This window comes from Ochotona curzoniae, unplaced genomic scaffold (assembly GCF_017591425.1).
Source record: "Ochotona curzoniae isolate NIBS_2020 unplaced genomic scaffold, NIBS_Ocur_1.0 contig_883, whole genome shotgun sequence".
In the NCBI taxonomy this organism is placed as follows: Eukaryota; Metazoa; Chordata; class Mammalia; order Lagomorpha; family Ochotonidae; genus Ochotona; species Ochotona curzoniae.
The window spans coordinates 71,395,424-71,410,882 of record NW_024466599.1 but is presented as its reverse complement, the minus strand read 5'-3'; the positions used below and the strand labels follow the sequence as shown (position 1 = coordinate 71,410,882).

The 15,459-nt window shown below is 50.0% G+C and overlaps 1 protein-coding gene across 1 annotated transcript in view; it reads right to left on the bottom strand.

The window, feature by feature from the left end:
* NPAS2 (neuronal PAS domain protein 2) overlaps positions 1-15,459 on the bottom strand; it is a 150,840-nt gene that overhangs the window by 25,234 nt on the left and 110,147 nt on the right. Inside the window, exons 8-11 of the mRNA XM_040993811.1 lie at positions 6,259-6,377; positions 5,723-5,805; positions 4,697-4,803; positions 2,560-2,707 (exon numbers count right to left, since the gene is read on the bottom strand). Of these exons, the coding sequence (XP_040849745.1) occupies positions 2,560-2,707; positions 4,697-4,803; positions 5,723-5,805; positions 6,259-6,377 (457 nt within the window). The remainder of the gene's footprint in view (positions 1-2,559; positions 2,708-4,696; positions 4,804-5,722; positions 5,806-6,258; positions 6,378-15,459) is intronic.

Here is a 15,459-nt window from a genome sequence, read left to right as displayed (position 1 = left end):
TGAGCAAAGTCAACGCTGACTTTCCTGCCGAGGCTTTGCTGGAGGGACATCTGACATCACATGTGCAACCATTCTCCCAAGTGTCACATTCGAAATCTTTTAATGTCCGAGAGTGAAACACTATCATTTATTTGAGAGATACAGAGAGCTAGCGCCCATCTGCTTGTTCACTCCCCAAAAGCCTGCAGTCTCTGGGAGTCAGAACTCCAGCAAGAATGTCCGTGGGCATGATAGGAACCACTTGTGCCATCACCACTGCCTTGCAGGTTCTGCTCTGGCAGGAAGCTGGAGGTGGGGCCAGAAGAACAAACCCAGGCACCACCGTGTGGGACACAGGCTTCCCAATCGGCATCTCCACCTGTGGGCCACACGCCCACCTGGCTAAGATGCTTGGAGTCCCTTCTCCTTCACTATTCTCTGCCTCTCTCAATTCCAAATGCATTTTTTAAAATTTATTTTTGATGATATTTACATAGTTGATGAGGGTGGAAGGACTGAGGGCCAAGGTAAAGTGGGTGAGACCACTGCTTCCAAATTTTTTTTCTTCCTCCTGCATCTGGAGGAAGGGGGAAAATAAGGGGAGAAGCCACACCCAACCTCCCAACCACCCCGGTACCCAGGGAAGAGGAACAGCCACCTGACATCAACCCAGGGTCCCCAGAGTGGAGCATGATCCCTCCAATCATTATTATTTTTTAAATAAAGATACATTTCCATCTACTTTCACATAATTGGAAATCTTCCTGAAAGCCTGCTCAACCTGAACTGCTGAACTGGGATGTTTTTTTTTCCAGGAAATTCATTTATCAGAAAGTTTTCTCTTAGGTAAACTAAGAGCAAGCCCAACCAAGGCAGCAGGTGAGTCTTAGTCTTAGAGACACTGCACCATGACTAAATCGATTCACCCTGTCACTGATGGCACCTCATGTGCAGAGATGAGGCCAGAAAAGGGTCTTTGAGAAGAGATGAGGGCTCCTAGGACTCTGGAACCTTCCCTGCTGGGTCAGTGCTTCCTTCTAAGATGCTGAAGGTGGAGGCTGGGGAGGTCTGTTGGGGTGGCGAGCAGAGCCCAAAGAACAGGTGTAGATGATATCTGTCCTTCCCTTGGGGCAGATGGGTCCTTGGCAAAAATCTCAGCTGGGTGACAGTGGGTCAGGGTTGGGGGATGGTGGTAGTGGTGGGAGGGACTGGCTTGCAGTCAGAAACCACTGGCTGCTTACTGCCCTCCAGGGTGCGCTGAGAACCGACACTAAGGACTGCATGTGGGTAGGAAAGAGAACCAGGGCAGCCATGGGCCCAGAGAAAGGAGCATTTGCCTCTCTCGTCTTGTTCTGCCTGCTTGGGCAGAGAGACGGCTTGTCGCCTCTGCTGAGCTGGGAGTGGGCATCTGTCCATCTCAGTACCTGCATCTGTTATGAATCTGCATACATAGGGGTGTAGGCAACTGCCCCTTGAGATCCAGGGCACTGGCTCCAGGACCCCCTGCGATGCCAGCTCTATGAATGCCCAAGTGCCCTACATGAAATGGCACAGTGTGTGTGAATAATCCACACACACAGCCTCCTATGCTTAAGGCATTTCCAGGTGAATGTGGGGCCCAATACGGGTTGGTAAAGGGCTTTCGCACCGCAGTTTAGGGAGCAATGACAAGAACAGCCCTCAACGCTATGTCCAGCCTCCAACCCCTTCATTTGGGCCTTCAGTGGATTGACCCCTCAGACATGGAACTCAGGGATACAGACAGCCATGTGTAGACAAAATGGGATTCCTGCTGCCCCCTTTCTCTGTTCTTTTCAAAGGCTTGTCTCAGAGCTAGCTCCAAACTGAATCCTTCTGCCTTCTAGAGATTCTGTGTGTATGTGTGTGAAGATGACTTCTCTCCTTCATTGTGGCGAGCTGTGACCCCGCTCAGGTCATATCTATGATTTGCTGGATACACTGCCTCCCTTTGAAATCCTCCCTGTTCCCCAGCCACGGGCTGAGGGGCTCCCCGAGGCCACCAGGGAATCTGCCAGGAGAAAGCTTCTCCTGGGAGCAGTTCATCTGTTCTCGCAACATGCCCTCCGAGGCCAGCAGGCATTTTCAAAGCCTTATCAAAAAAATAAGGGAGAGGATGTGCTTGAGTTACTTAGAGGCAACATTTGAATTTTCTTCTCAAAACAGCAGCTAGGGAAGGCTGGGGGATATAGACGGAGATGAGAGAAAAATATGGAAGTGGGTCAGTGAAGCAGGAACTTACTAAGTCATATCCTGGCAGCTCGAGCACTCCTCTCTTTCTCTCTCGTCTCTCTGCCTGTCTAATAAATTTATTTCACCCATGGAGGGGTCTGGTAGAAAACTTGAAAGAAGTCTGAGCAGGCTGTGCACCTAGAAGGGGGCTGAGCCTGTGGGGTTGTTCCCTTGACCTCAAAGGACTGCCTGGGCTCCAACTACCCAAACAGAGAACACCTGAGCCTCCTGCCGATATGCCTTGGTCATTGGGGGTCTCATTACTCCCTCCCCCAGGCACCGCAAGGACACAGGCCAGGCCCCTCTCCCCAACCCTCCGCAAAATGGTACCTGACCACTGAGTGCGTACACACGATGAACTCGGGCTTGGAGTTCCACTGGTGGTAGGTGATGTAATAGTGCGTCTGCAGCCAAATCCACTGCTGCCCTTTGGTCAGAAACCGGTAGCAACACGACTTGCCTTTGCCAAACTGCATCACTATGGGCAGAGAATGGGTCCTGCATGAAATACGTGCTGACACCCAACCACCTTTTCCCCAAGAGTTACATTTCTGTCCAAGCCAGAAACAGCCAAAACTTGCAAAGCAGCTGAGCTTCTCCAACTGTTTGGGAACATGCATTTATTTCTTTATTAGAGAAAAGAAGAGTGGAGGTTGGGGAGAGAAACACAGACAGAGAGGCCTCCCCTCCATTCACAGGTTGGTTCCCCGTGAATGGCTGTGGTGACTGGAGCTGGGCTAGGCTAGGCTGGTCTGGAGCCATCTGCAGCCTTCTGCCTGCAGGGTTTGCTGCTTCTCCAGTTTTTCTGGGAGCACAAATCACATTGGGATTTGTGACTGAGAAAAAAAAATTACTCTGTGACTCGTAGGCCAATAATTGTACACATCTTGTCCATCCTTCGTGTGCATGTGGCCCTAGCACTGTGCTTTGAGGAGGGGCTAAACGTGTCAGACACGAGTGGATGCACCTGCACCTCAAATTTGTTCCTCCTTCCACAAGAACAGCACAGAAGAGGAAGTTCTAATGGGGACTCCAGGCAAGGCTTCTAGGAGGGAACGGAAAAACAGAATTAAAAGATAAGTTTATCCTGGTGGGATTTTTTTTTGTTTTTTTTAATGCATACAGATGGGGAGCTTCAAAAAGTTTATGCAAAATATATCAACCTCCAGGCCAAAGCTGGAAGGCATGAACTCCCACATGGCTGGCGGGGACTCAGCTTCCCGAACCACCACTTGCCACCTTCTAGGGCATACATCAGTAAGAAGCTGGTAGCAGGAGTGGAGCTGGGATTGGAACCAGGCACTGTAATATGGGGCAGGGATAACTGAACTGGGCCAGTCATTCGTCCTCAGATTTAACTTTTTTTTTTTTAAAGATTTATTTATTTTTATTGGAAAGGCAGATATGCAGAGAGGAAACAGAGGAAGATCTTCCTTCTGATGCTTCACTCCCCAAGCAGACGGCAATGGCTGGAGCTGAGCCAATCCGAAGCCAGGGGCCTCTTCTGGGTTTCCCATGTGGGTGCGGGGTCCCAAGGCTTTGGGCTGTCCTCGACTACTTTCCCAGGCTACAAGCATGGAGCTGGCTGGGAAGTGGAGCTGCTGGGATTAGAACTGGCAACCATATGGGATCCCCGCATATTCAGGGTGAGGACTTTAACTACTATGCTATTGCACCGGGTCCCATACTTAACTTTCATTTCATGTGTTATGAACTCTTTGAAGGACCCTTGTATTACAATATGATGCCAATAATCGATGTATTAGGAGCCACAGGTCATCACTGCAGACGTTGCTCTTTGAAGCTGTAAGAGCTTCACGGAAAAGGGAGCACCAGGTGGCTAGTCGTGGCTCCTCTCACACAGTGCAAACCTAGTAATGTACGTGACTGCATTCCCCCAGAGCATGTGTCCTAACTCCCACAATGTCTGCCACTCTTGTGCAGCAGCTAGCTTCCTTTCCCTTCCAATGGCTAGAGAACGGGTCCTCTTGAACCCCCCCATTATCCCATGTATACCCCTTTTGATGAATGACAACATGGTATGAAGTCACCCCCTTTTAGCTTTTCTGGCAGACGCCATTCTACTGAGCAAGAACGAGGTGCCAACTGGCCTTATGTGCCAAGCTAGTTCAGTGTCTAGCTTGCAGCCGCAGACCCATACCTGTCTGCTGATTAAGGGGCAGCAATGAGGGTTCAGTGTTCTGTCCTTTGAACTGTGTTATATAACAGCAAACCCAAATCCCCAGTAGCAGCTTAGTTTTTCAATTAGGATTAGAGTGTGATCTGGGGGAGTTGACGGGTCCTGGAGGTAAGAGGGGAAGTGTTTGGAGTCAGTGCAGACAAGGGCCTCTGCCATGGCCCCAGGTCACGTCTGAGAACACCAAGTCCTACAGAGAGCCACCAGGACAACAGCAGAAGCACAGCCAGAGCTGGAGGCCCACGCCTGGACGGGACAGGCAGTACTCACAGTGCTGGTGGCACCTGGCCAGGAGCTCCAGGTCGTCGATGTGGTAGTAGTCATAACCCGAGGTGCCCAGCACTTCGAAAGGCAGGTAGCCTATGATGGGAGGGGCTCTGCGGGAGGACAAAGTGGGTGCTCATTGAGGGGGAACCCTCCTCTATGCAGGTGCAGGCTGCTTGGTTAACACCAATCCGCAGATCTCACTTTTCAAGGAAGGCAACTTTGCAACGAGGACAACCAGAGAGGCTGTGATCTCCCAAGGGGTTCTACTGCCTTGGTGTTTTTCAAACCAGTTTTATTTTGAGAAGCAGAGAGAGTGAATTCTCGTCTGCTGGTTCTCGCCCTGAATGCCTCTGACAGTGAGGGCTGAGTCAAGCTGAAGCAAGGATCTGGAAATTCAATCCAGGTCTCCCGTGGAGGAGGGAGGAAGCCAAATGCTTGAGCCATCATCCGCTGTCTGTCACGGGTGCATCTGGGGTCAGGAGCAGCCCTGGAACCAGGCAGCTTCTTCATGGCTACAGCAAATGCCTGCCCCTGCATTGGACCCTCGATCCCTCAGTTAGCCAAGCAGGGAGAATTACAAACATCGTGACCAGTGGATCATTCAATCAATTGGGTCAGCCCAGGGCTGGACGGGCTGGGAGACTGCTAGTTCCCAAACGGTGATGGATGTTACAAAGTACAGAAGGAAAAAAAAAAAAAAGACTGGGGCAAAGGATCAAAGGGGTGGTGGCAGCAGTGAGATGAGTGGTTGCTCACATCTGCTGCCACCTTCCTGTGAGCTGGAAAAAGCCTCAAGTGTGGGTTAGTCACAGGGTGCCGCAGGGCCGGGGGAGCCTGTGACCTAAACACAGGACCCTCTTCCGTGAGTGGCACAGACGCCAGTCAGGGGCCAGCCACCTTGCCCTCGGCCAGCAACTCCTCCTCCTTCCCCCGCACTAGGCTGGCCTTTTCCCTCCCAAGGACAGCCCGGTGCATGCAAGCAACACTTGAAAGGAACCCAACCCAAACATGTTTTTCTTTTTCACAAACCTGTGATCCAGAAATAAAAATTTCCATTCCAAGCTATGCCTTGAAGTGAATTCCTCTAGCGGTTCATCAACTATGCACATTTCCTGTATTGGAAGGCGGGGTGGGGTGGCGGGGGGGGGGAGGAGAAAAAAAGAAGTTGTTTGGGGGTGCCAGACGCTCAGCCCCGGTTTGTTCCAAAGGAGTGTGTGGTAGGTAACAGAAGTTAAAATCATTCGGTGCGAATCTCCGAGGCGTGTTGGACTGGAGCTCATCATCTGAGATAATTTCGGTTGGAGTTGATACTAAATTTATTTCCCAAGCTGGGGAAAAATACCTACGAGCCAAAACGGCACACCACTGCAAGTGTGGGAAACATGTGGAAGATGGCTTTCCAGCTCCGTGTGAACTGCCAATGCCACCGACATGACAGACTCGAGACATCTGAGATTCCCAAAGCCCAGGGACAGCCTTCGTGCCCTTCCCATCCCATCGCGCAGGCAAGGAGAGAGGGAGCACCACACGGGAGGGAGGAGCCTGAGGCTCACACAGGTACTTGCCTTTAAGAACTGTGGTGTTGCCAGACGCACAGTGGCAATGAAGTAGACTCCCTTTCCCAGAGGCACGCGGCACGGCCTTGAGAGGGTGGTGTCGAAGCCATTACAGGAGGGGCTAGGCACTGCCCGGGGGGTCGTGGGATGGAGGAGAAGACACACAGGTTAGCATCACCGGCCCCACCTGGCATTTGCTGTAAGCCAAGCATCATTCCTACAGCTTCATCTGGGGGAACTAGTTTAAGCCAGTGCACGGATGTACCCATTGCCCAGATGAACAAACGGAGGCACAAAGCAATGATATTATTTGCCCAAAGTCAGCTCGCCAGGGGCAGGGCTGGGGTTGGAATCTGTGCTGGTGACCACTATGTGGCTTTGCCTTTCACTCTCTTGTTGGGTTGGGGAAAATAGTCTGTGGTATGAGATGGGCCCAGGCTGCAGGTAGGGCCATGGTGCCTGAAAAGGGTTTCTGATGCCTCATGGACATAGCTCCAGATCCCCCGTTCTACAACGTCAGGCCCTAACATGGCATTCCTAGGGACGCCCAAGTCAAGAGCCCAGGCTGCTGCCAGGGCGGGGACTGGGCTGTTGGGCAGGTGGCCTCAAATGGTCATCTCCACAGGTATAGGATGACCCATTCTGTTGATGGCACAGGTGAGGTGGTCTAACTGTATCCCCATTTTGCAGATGAGGAAATTGAGGCTGTGTCTCCATCATTAGCTGAGGTCTCTTAGAGCAAAAAGAACAAAACAGGGCCCGGCGCGGTGGCGCAAGTGGTTAAGGTCCTCGCCTTGCATGTCCGGGATCCCATATGGGCGCCAGTTCTAATCCCGGCAGCCCCGCTTCCCATCCAGCTCCCTGCCTGTGGCCCGGGAAAGCAGTCGAGAACGGCCTAAAGCTTTGGGACCCTGCACCCGCGTGGGAGACCCGGAAGAGGCTCCTGGCTTTGGATCGGCATAGTATCGGCCTGTTGCGCTCACTTGGGGAGTGAATCATTGGACAGAAGATCTTCCTCTCTGTCTCTCCTCTCTGTATATCCACCTTTCCAATAAAAATAAAAAATAAATCTTTAAAAAAATAAGAACAGAACAGGGTTGCCACTGAGGTCCAGGGTCACCCCCTAGTCCAGGTTTCTAACAGACAAGAGAGAGGACTGCTGTGGTTTAGCCTGACCCGGGCCGAGGTCAGGAGCCCTTCTCCACCTACTGCTTTCTGGGCAGCTGACGGACCTTGTGGCTCCCAGGAGACTTCTGCTATTATTAGGTATAGTTGGCTAGGTGGGGAAAAGAACCCTGCTAAACTCAAGTAGAGGCAGCTTGGCATGCATATGGGATTCTTGGAGCTGGCTTTATACTCGGTTCCCTGGAGGTGTGGCTGCCTGAGCCTAGATCCCCTAATTCAGAACCTCTGCGAGATGGTGGTGCTGGTGGTGTGTGTGGCAACTCCGACAGCCCACAGGCTGTCAGCGAATTGAGGTCCCTGTGGCTGAGAATCTACAGTACCCTTTTCTTTTCAAATGTAACAGGTAACAGTTGGCCCCATGCCCCAAGGGTTCTGCAGCTAGGGAGCCAACCAGGCACAAATCTGAAATATTCCACAAACCATTTTGTCTGTACTGTCCATGTGCAGCTGTCTTTCCTTGCAAGCAATACAGTTCAGCCAAGACTGATCCGGCATTTATATTAGGTATTATAAGTAATCCAGAGATGATTTAAATTCTATGGGAGGGTGTGCACAGGCTCTTTGCAGACGTGACACCACGTTATATAAGGTAGGTGAGTATCCACAGGTTCCAGGGGGTCTCAGGGGTCCTAGGATGAATAAATTCCCCATGGAGACGGGGAGCTGGCTTCCATCCTGGTACATCCTGAACTGGCAGATTTAAACCTTGGCCTCTTTGCCACCATGAACATACAGTGCACCAGAGAACTGAATGCATTATAAAAGCAAATCTGCAAAATTGTCTTGGGATCTTTTGCTTTCCAATCACTTGTCTTTGTTCTATTAATTTTTAGGTTTCTATGTGATTCTGTGATGTGGCCTTCCTGCTGCTAACACATTCATTTGACTCAATCTAATCTTTAGTCACATAAACTACACTAAGAAATGTTTCCAAACAAGAATATAAAGGAGGTAAAATAAAAAAAAGCAGTCTCTTGAGAGTTTATATCTGTCATGAGTTGGCTTCCAGGATCGTAGATTAATTTGTAAGGGTAAGCCAGGAAATTTACTAAGGGAAAGAAAAACAATTCCACATTAGGGAAGGGTTTGCAGCTGTGAACATCTGCATGATTAAAAACAAAGAGACACATTAAAAAATGTCCCAGATGTGAGATGCTTTCTGCTTGATTCTAAGAAAGACAACCCAGCCAGACAATGATCTAATCAAAACCCTCCCAACTCTTGAGAACCTAGACTCAGACCTTTCAAGTGAACTTGGAAGGGCTTGCCAGGAATTGAAGAGAAAGCCTCCTGCTTCTGCTTCATTCTCTCCTCAGCTTGGGTCCTACACCTTCTGCCTGATTTACTGTGAGAAGGAGAAGCAGGCAGGGAGGGCCCATGGGGGTCCCAGGGCTGCTAAGTGAGTGTTTCACAGAACTGAGGGCCGGCTGGCTGCCTCCGGCACTGTTCTGTCCACTCTTGCATAACTTCTAAGACTTAACGATGAACGCACACTCCCCAAAGGGAACGCTTCCTTCTTGCCCGTAGCTGCCCTTGATAAAGACATTTTATAGATGGTCCCAGCATGGAATAGACTGTTCTTTCCAACAAGCTCTTCCCACCTGCAGACCTCCAACAAGCCAGGGCTTGATGCAGGGTAACTGTAAGCCCAGGAAGGATGTTTTAATTGAAGACCAGGGGAAAACCTTGGGGGAAGACCAAAGGGGAGGATGATGCTGTCAGCCTTCCTCCAAACTGACTTTTCCCAGCATGAGCTCCCCTGTGCTTTGTGGATCCATGTGGGAGCCAGGTGCTTCCCAGGACTTCGAAGTCATATTTAGCACTTCGAAGAACTCTCTGGCACTCTGTGTCCCCAGGTAGTTTAAAGGCATTAATTAAGGAATCAATTAGTTGCTTCAATTTAAGTAATAAAAAAAAAGGGACAGCTAATTACAGCTGGCTTCCCGAGCCTCTCTGAAGGATTAAGCACTGCACGTAGGCACGGCCCTGTCTGCTCACATCTCTGACCACTCACCATACAAATAAAAGTGATTCCTTCTTGCAACTTTTTTTTTCCTCTGCCTAGACAGCTTACTCAAATCTGACTCTCCCCCAAAGCTAAGCCAACACTGCTGTCCCCTTTCCTGGCAGCAACTAGATCTTGTTCCGTCTCCAACGTCTAGCAGGTGTCTTGCAAAAAACAGGTGCTCTGTATGGGTCCACAGATGAATTTCTTGAGACAAGCTTGTCCATTTCACATCTAAACCAGACAGCTTCAGGCAGCCTGGGTTGAGAGACGATCCTGTGTGCTTGCCAGTAACCAGTACACAACTGTGGGACATCAGACTGCTTCCTGTCTGTGGCTACACCTGGTGCACTACCTGAGGGCCCCACGGGAGAATGTGGGAGGAGCACAGCTAACACTCTGCCCAGCTCACCACCCTAATGATGCCTGAACGCTGGTGAGGATGAGGCCTGGGCAAGAAGACTTCCTGCACATCAGCATTCATCCATGGCTATCTGTGATGGAAAAATGGCGGATGTGCCTGTCATGGGCTCCTGCTCTGAGAGATGTTGGAGGGTGCTGTGTGGTCATCCCCTTTTGAAACTGGTCCGTGTGTTATCAAATATCAAACCTTGTGTGAACAGTCTGACTTCTGAGATCCTACAAGAGCTCTTCCCTCGGGTTAGTATTCTTGAGATTCCAAGAGTCCCAGGGCTTTCCGGAACCCAGGATGACAAACGTCTGAGACACTTGCCAGCTCCTGAGGATGGCTTCCAAGCAGGTCCCATGACAAAGGGGAGCTCCCAACCAGGATGCCTGTGGCTGCTGGGAGTTCCTCTTGCAAAAGAGGTTGGGAAAGCGGAGAAGAAGCTGTCACCAGGGAACTCTGAGCCTGAATTCACGGCAACAGACTCCTTCACCCGGGATGCACACACTCATCAGGTGTTACAGGCATTACATGAACTAATCCATGGCGAGGCTTGCTCAAGGAACAAAACGATCCAGAAGTCCCCCATCGCCATGAACGTCTGCATGGGTAGGCTCTGCTTTTGGAACATGGGGAGGAGAGTAACTTTATACACATTCACAGGAAATAGTCTCCTCCTGACTGAATACTGTTTTCAGATTCTTTTTCCTTTTCTGTAAGTGGCATGCTTTCCCCCAGGCGTTCTGAGAAGACAGGGGACAGGATGCCAAGCAGAGCAGCAACCTAAGAATCTTGCCTATTTCTGTGTGTTTCTTTTCCACTGCCAGTGCTGCGCAGTACAGGAAAAAGCCGAGAGAGAGACAGACAGAAAGAGAGAGAGAGAGAGAGATGGAGAGAGACAGGTGATAATCTCCAAAAGTACTTGGGGACTTGCTAGAGTGAAAAAAAGTATGTATGGGAGGGCAATTTTGGGCCAATGGTCATTTGGATATTTATACCATTATTCACAAGCCATGCAAAATCATCAACTCAGAGACTAGCCTGCTGTAGGAGCTAGTGTTGGGACACAGTAGGTAAAGCCGCCTCCTGAAACACCAGCCTCCCGTATGTGTGCTGGTAGGAGTCCTGGCAGCTCCATTTCCGATCCAACCCCTTACTAACGTGCCTGAGAGAGCAGTGGGAGATGGCCCAAGTTCTTGGACCCTGTGGCCATGTGCAGTATCTGGAAGAAGTTTCTGGATCCTTAGCAGCCCACCTCAGCCTGTTTTGTCCATCTGGGGATAGCAGATGGAGGATCCTGCTCTCTTCATGTCTCTCTACCTTTCTCTGTAACTCTGGCTTTCAAACCAATAAATAATTTTTTTAAAACAGAGGAAATTAGCCATCTATAGATTTATTGAATTTCAAGTACCACTTCCCAGAGCAGAGCCAGTTTGAAACAGGAATCAGAAACTTCTTCTGGGTCTCCCTGACGGGTGCAGGGGCCCAAGGAATTGGGTCATCCTCCACTGTTTTCCCAGGACTAAGCAGGGAACTAGATCAGAAGTGAAGCAGCTGAGACTTAAACTGGTACCCTTATGGGGTGCCAGCACAGCAGCCAGAGCCTTAACCCACTATATCATGGCACGAACCCTATTGTGAATATTTTTTGCTTTGGGCATTTATGTTTGTTTGTTTGAACCACAATTATGGGCAATTGGTATCAAAGCTCTCCTCACCCACTCCCAGACTACAACCAAAAGCCATGAACCTCCACGTGTTTGGCTGGTGATTGGTTCTTATCATGATCTTATCTCCTGTGTGGTCTAATCTCACAGGTATGACCTTCCGGCAAATGATATGAAAGCTGCTTTTCTGGGTAAAGGAGGACATCCTGCCGGCTACTCTCCAGTCCCCAGGAGGGACACTCCTTCCACCAGGCTGCCTTGTACTCCCAGTGAGTTCTGGCATGCATGTGCCTTGTTCCCTTTGCTTAGATATCTCAATTCATTCCGTTCAGAAGCAAGAAAACAAAAACAAAACCACAGCTTGTGAGTTGTCAAGGAAGGCAACTTACAGAGCTGTCGTGGCACACACAGAGCAGAGGGTTAGAAGCTCAATGGCCTCTGCCTGTCGCCAGCGTTGCAGAGCTGGCTGGGTGGTTAGAGGCATGTAGGTGAAATGAGGGCAGGGGAACTTTTCTGTGCCGAGAGTGGCTTCTGGAAAGGCAGAGTGGAATGTTTGCTGAGGGTGACCTATTTGGAACAAGACCAGCAACTTTTGAAATTCTGCGTCTGGCTTGCAGTCAGACACACATCCAAATCCCAGTCTGAGGGAAGGAGTGAGAGCTCCAATGAAGACTTGTCTTCCTCTTGGCACCAAGTTATCTTTTGGGAACTGGAACCTGCTCAGAAGGACCGTGCCAAACAGGGCCTGTTCATCCCACCTTTGCAAATCATAGAGCCAATTTTTTTCCCCTCTCATTGAAAGAAACATGAAACTGGAGTGTGTGGGGTCTGAGGAAGGACTATTGAAAGTCACGGGATGGTGGTGGGGGGTGGCAGGGGTTGAGGAAGATGGCAAGGGGATTTCAAAAGGCTCATGGGAAAGTGGGATTAAATGACAAGCTTGTTAAGGCACAAAGCAATCTTAAGATCTGTGTCTATGGGAGAGTTTTCCAGAAGTTTGTGGAATCATATGAAGCTCAGCCAAGATTTCAAACACTTCTGGCCCCCAGGGAACGTGTATCTTCTAATCCCACTTGTACTATTTTCAGAAAGTGTCCTCATATTTGTCTGGAAGAATCTCTCTCCTTTTTCTTTCCTCTCCCTCTTTCTCTCACAATATCTGTTCAAGACTGAATCATCTCATTTCACTTCCACTCTGTTCAGGGAAAAGGTGAAGGAATAGCACAGAGGCAGGAAAGAGCCCTGTTACTGCCCAACAGCCAGTCAGGGTCCCAGGGTCCCAGGGTTACAGGAACACGAGATCATAAGACTACAGGGTTACTAAGTGATAGGATCACAGGGTCACAGGGCTAGTGGAATACCAGACCACAGGGTCACAGGGTCACAGGGTGACAGAGTGACAGGGTGCAAGATCACCAGATCTTAGTATAACAACATCACAGGGTTACTGAATAACAGGATCAAAGGGTCATAGAGTCACAGAGTCATAGGGTCACAGCTGGAGGATCACTAGATCACATAAGGTCACAGGATCGCAGAGTCACAGGATTACTCAATGACAGGATCACAGACTTAGGTGGTTGCCTACTCCAACAGGATTCCATAGAAGCTTTCCACAGGCAGGATCAGAAACCATCCCCAAGAGAACACTTGGAAGAAGCCCAGCTCCTTTATCCAATGCTTCCTTCCTAACTATGAAACATCTCGTGGAAGGTGTAAAGCCCTGGCCTTCCCTCCTCTCCTCCTGGGACATAGGCAGCAAATGACAATGTTCTAAGAAGCTACCAAGATATGTAAATATTGAAGCAGGGTAAATGCCACTTGGGTCAAGAAGTTGGACAATGGCCACTGCAGTTAGACTGCAGAGGGAAGAAGGGCAGGATTGGAGAGGGCTTTGCTGCCTGCTGAGCCTGGACCTGTGCAGGATGAGGGTGCAACCTCATTGAGGTACAATTCCGACTCACTCAGCTCAGTCACTGTGGCCAGAGCAGCAAAAATCCCAAGCTGTTATCCGGGTTAGCACAAGTCAGCTGGGACGTTTGTCTCTCAATTACAAGGTCATCCAAAGCCTTCTCTGGCTCAGGCCCACTCTCCTTCTTTCCCGGGGAGGCCACTACATTTATTTTTTTCAAAAAAAATTGAATCATAAAATTTATATATACATGGGCAAAAAATTCATGGAAAAAAATGAAAAGACTAGTTTACTTTGGTATAAACACATTTTTTTGAAATCCATGCACACCAGTCCAAAAAATTTTATGAAAAAATACACGTGCTATTAAATAAATAAGGTATGGATTTAAATTTTGGGGGGGCACCAAACTAAATTCATCTGTTCATTCCTTCCTTCTTTCAGACTTTTCGAAGGACCCCCCATGTTATGGGGTATACAGCGATATTTCCGTACAGGTGTATACTGTGTCATGTGCCAACCACAGAAGGTATGTCTGTTTTCTCAAACATCCATCACTTGTGTGCAGTGAGAATCTTCAATATTTTTTTCCTCTATCTTTTGGGAACAGACAGGGTGCCGCTCTACCCCCTTCCATGCAACAGAATATCCACTGGAACACCGCTTTCGTCCCCAGCTGTAGTGGGCTGGCATGTCTCACTGTGGGTCCTCTGCTTGAGGGCCAGAGAGTCAGCATAATTGTGGAGTAGCAGTCTCCTGTGCCTCCATCTGCCCTGGGAAGCATGGGACGGGGAGAGAGGGTGACAGACACAGTTGGGCAGGGGAACCCCTCGACTGTGGGGCCTGGGTAGGGACTCCAGGAGAGGAGTCACTGCTCTAAGCACAAGGAAGAGCCAAGGTGGAGGGGAGGGAGCCTCTGGGGCAGTGAGTGGAGGCCATACACTAACGTCATGCATGGTTGCCTTGGGAGCGGCCAGGGTGGACAATTCCTGGGCACTGAGCAGGGCCTCAGCCCACCCAGCATGAACCCTTGAGGATTTCACCTTCACTTTGGACCTCTCGCCAACCCTGGAGTGTACACTGGGGTCAGTCAGGGAGAGCTCTGTTAGCTCTTAGGGGAGGGCTCTGCGTTGAAGTCTTTGGTCTGAATCTTGGCTCTGCCCTCTACCAGCCATGCACCGGGACCAAGGGCTGAGCCGCAGTTTCAAGCGACCTCACTTTCATTGAGTGCTTATTTATGTGCTAGGCAGGGACTGTGCTGGGCCCAGAATGGGATGTGGTGAGCCCACATGGAGGAATAAGGGTTGCTACCCTCTGTACTCCACGGTGCACACACAGTGGTGGTTGTAGAGTCAGAATGCAGAAGGTGCTTCCTGTGCTACCCAGCTCTGTGGAGATGTTAAGGTATCTCCATGGTCACAGACTAGGGAAGTGGTTCCAGAATAATTCCTGGAGGTGTGAGGACACAACTGACCTATGTACTCACACTTTCTCCTACATGGTTCCCAAGGGTGGGGGATTTCAACCCATGACGTGGCTGGGAACACAGCCCAGTTAGACGGGATGGCCTGAGAAATAGGCAGGGTTTCTGCTCCCTAGCCTCGGTACTTTGATATCAGGGGCTTCCCAGAGTCAGCCAAGCCCCAGGGAGAGTAATTACTGTCCAGCACAGCTTTCACATGCAAGCCAACCAACCCAGAGCCCGCCCCACTCTATCCCCAATTCCTGATCCTAAGCAACTTGGGGCCGGTTGAGGCAACTAGTACCTAGGCAACTGGGTACCTAGAGTCTGCTAAACCAAGCCACCTAAACCTTAGCGCTCCCTGTGAATATTCTATCTACTAATCCTAGGAGCATTTACACGTTCCTGATCATTTCCACCTTGGAAGTCACAGGAAGGCCTTTACCTGTGCTCACTGCTCACCTCCTCTGACCTCCTGCCTGCCACTGTGCCTCCTCCTTGCACAAACTGCAATGTAGGCATCTCCCCTTGTGATACATACTTCCATGCCCACCTGCCTTACCATATTTGATT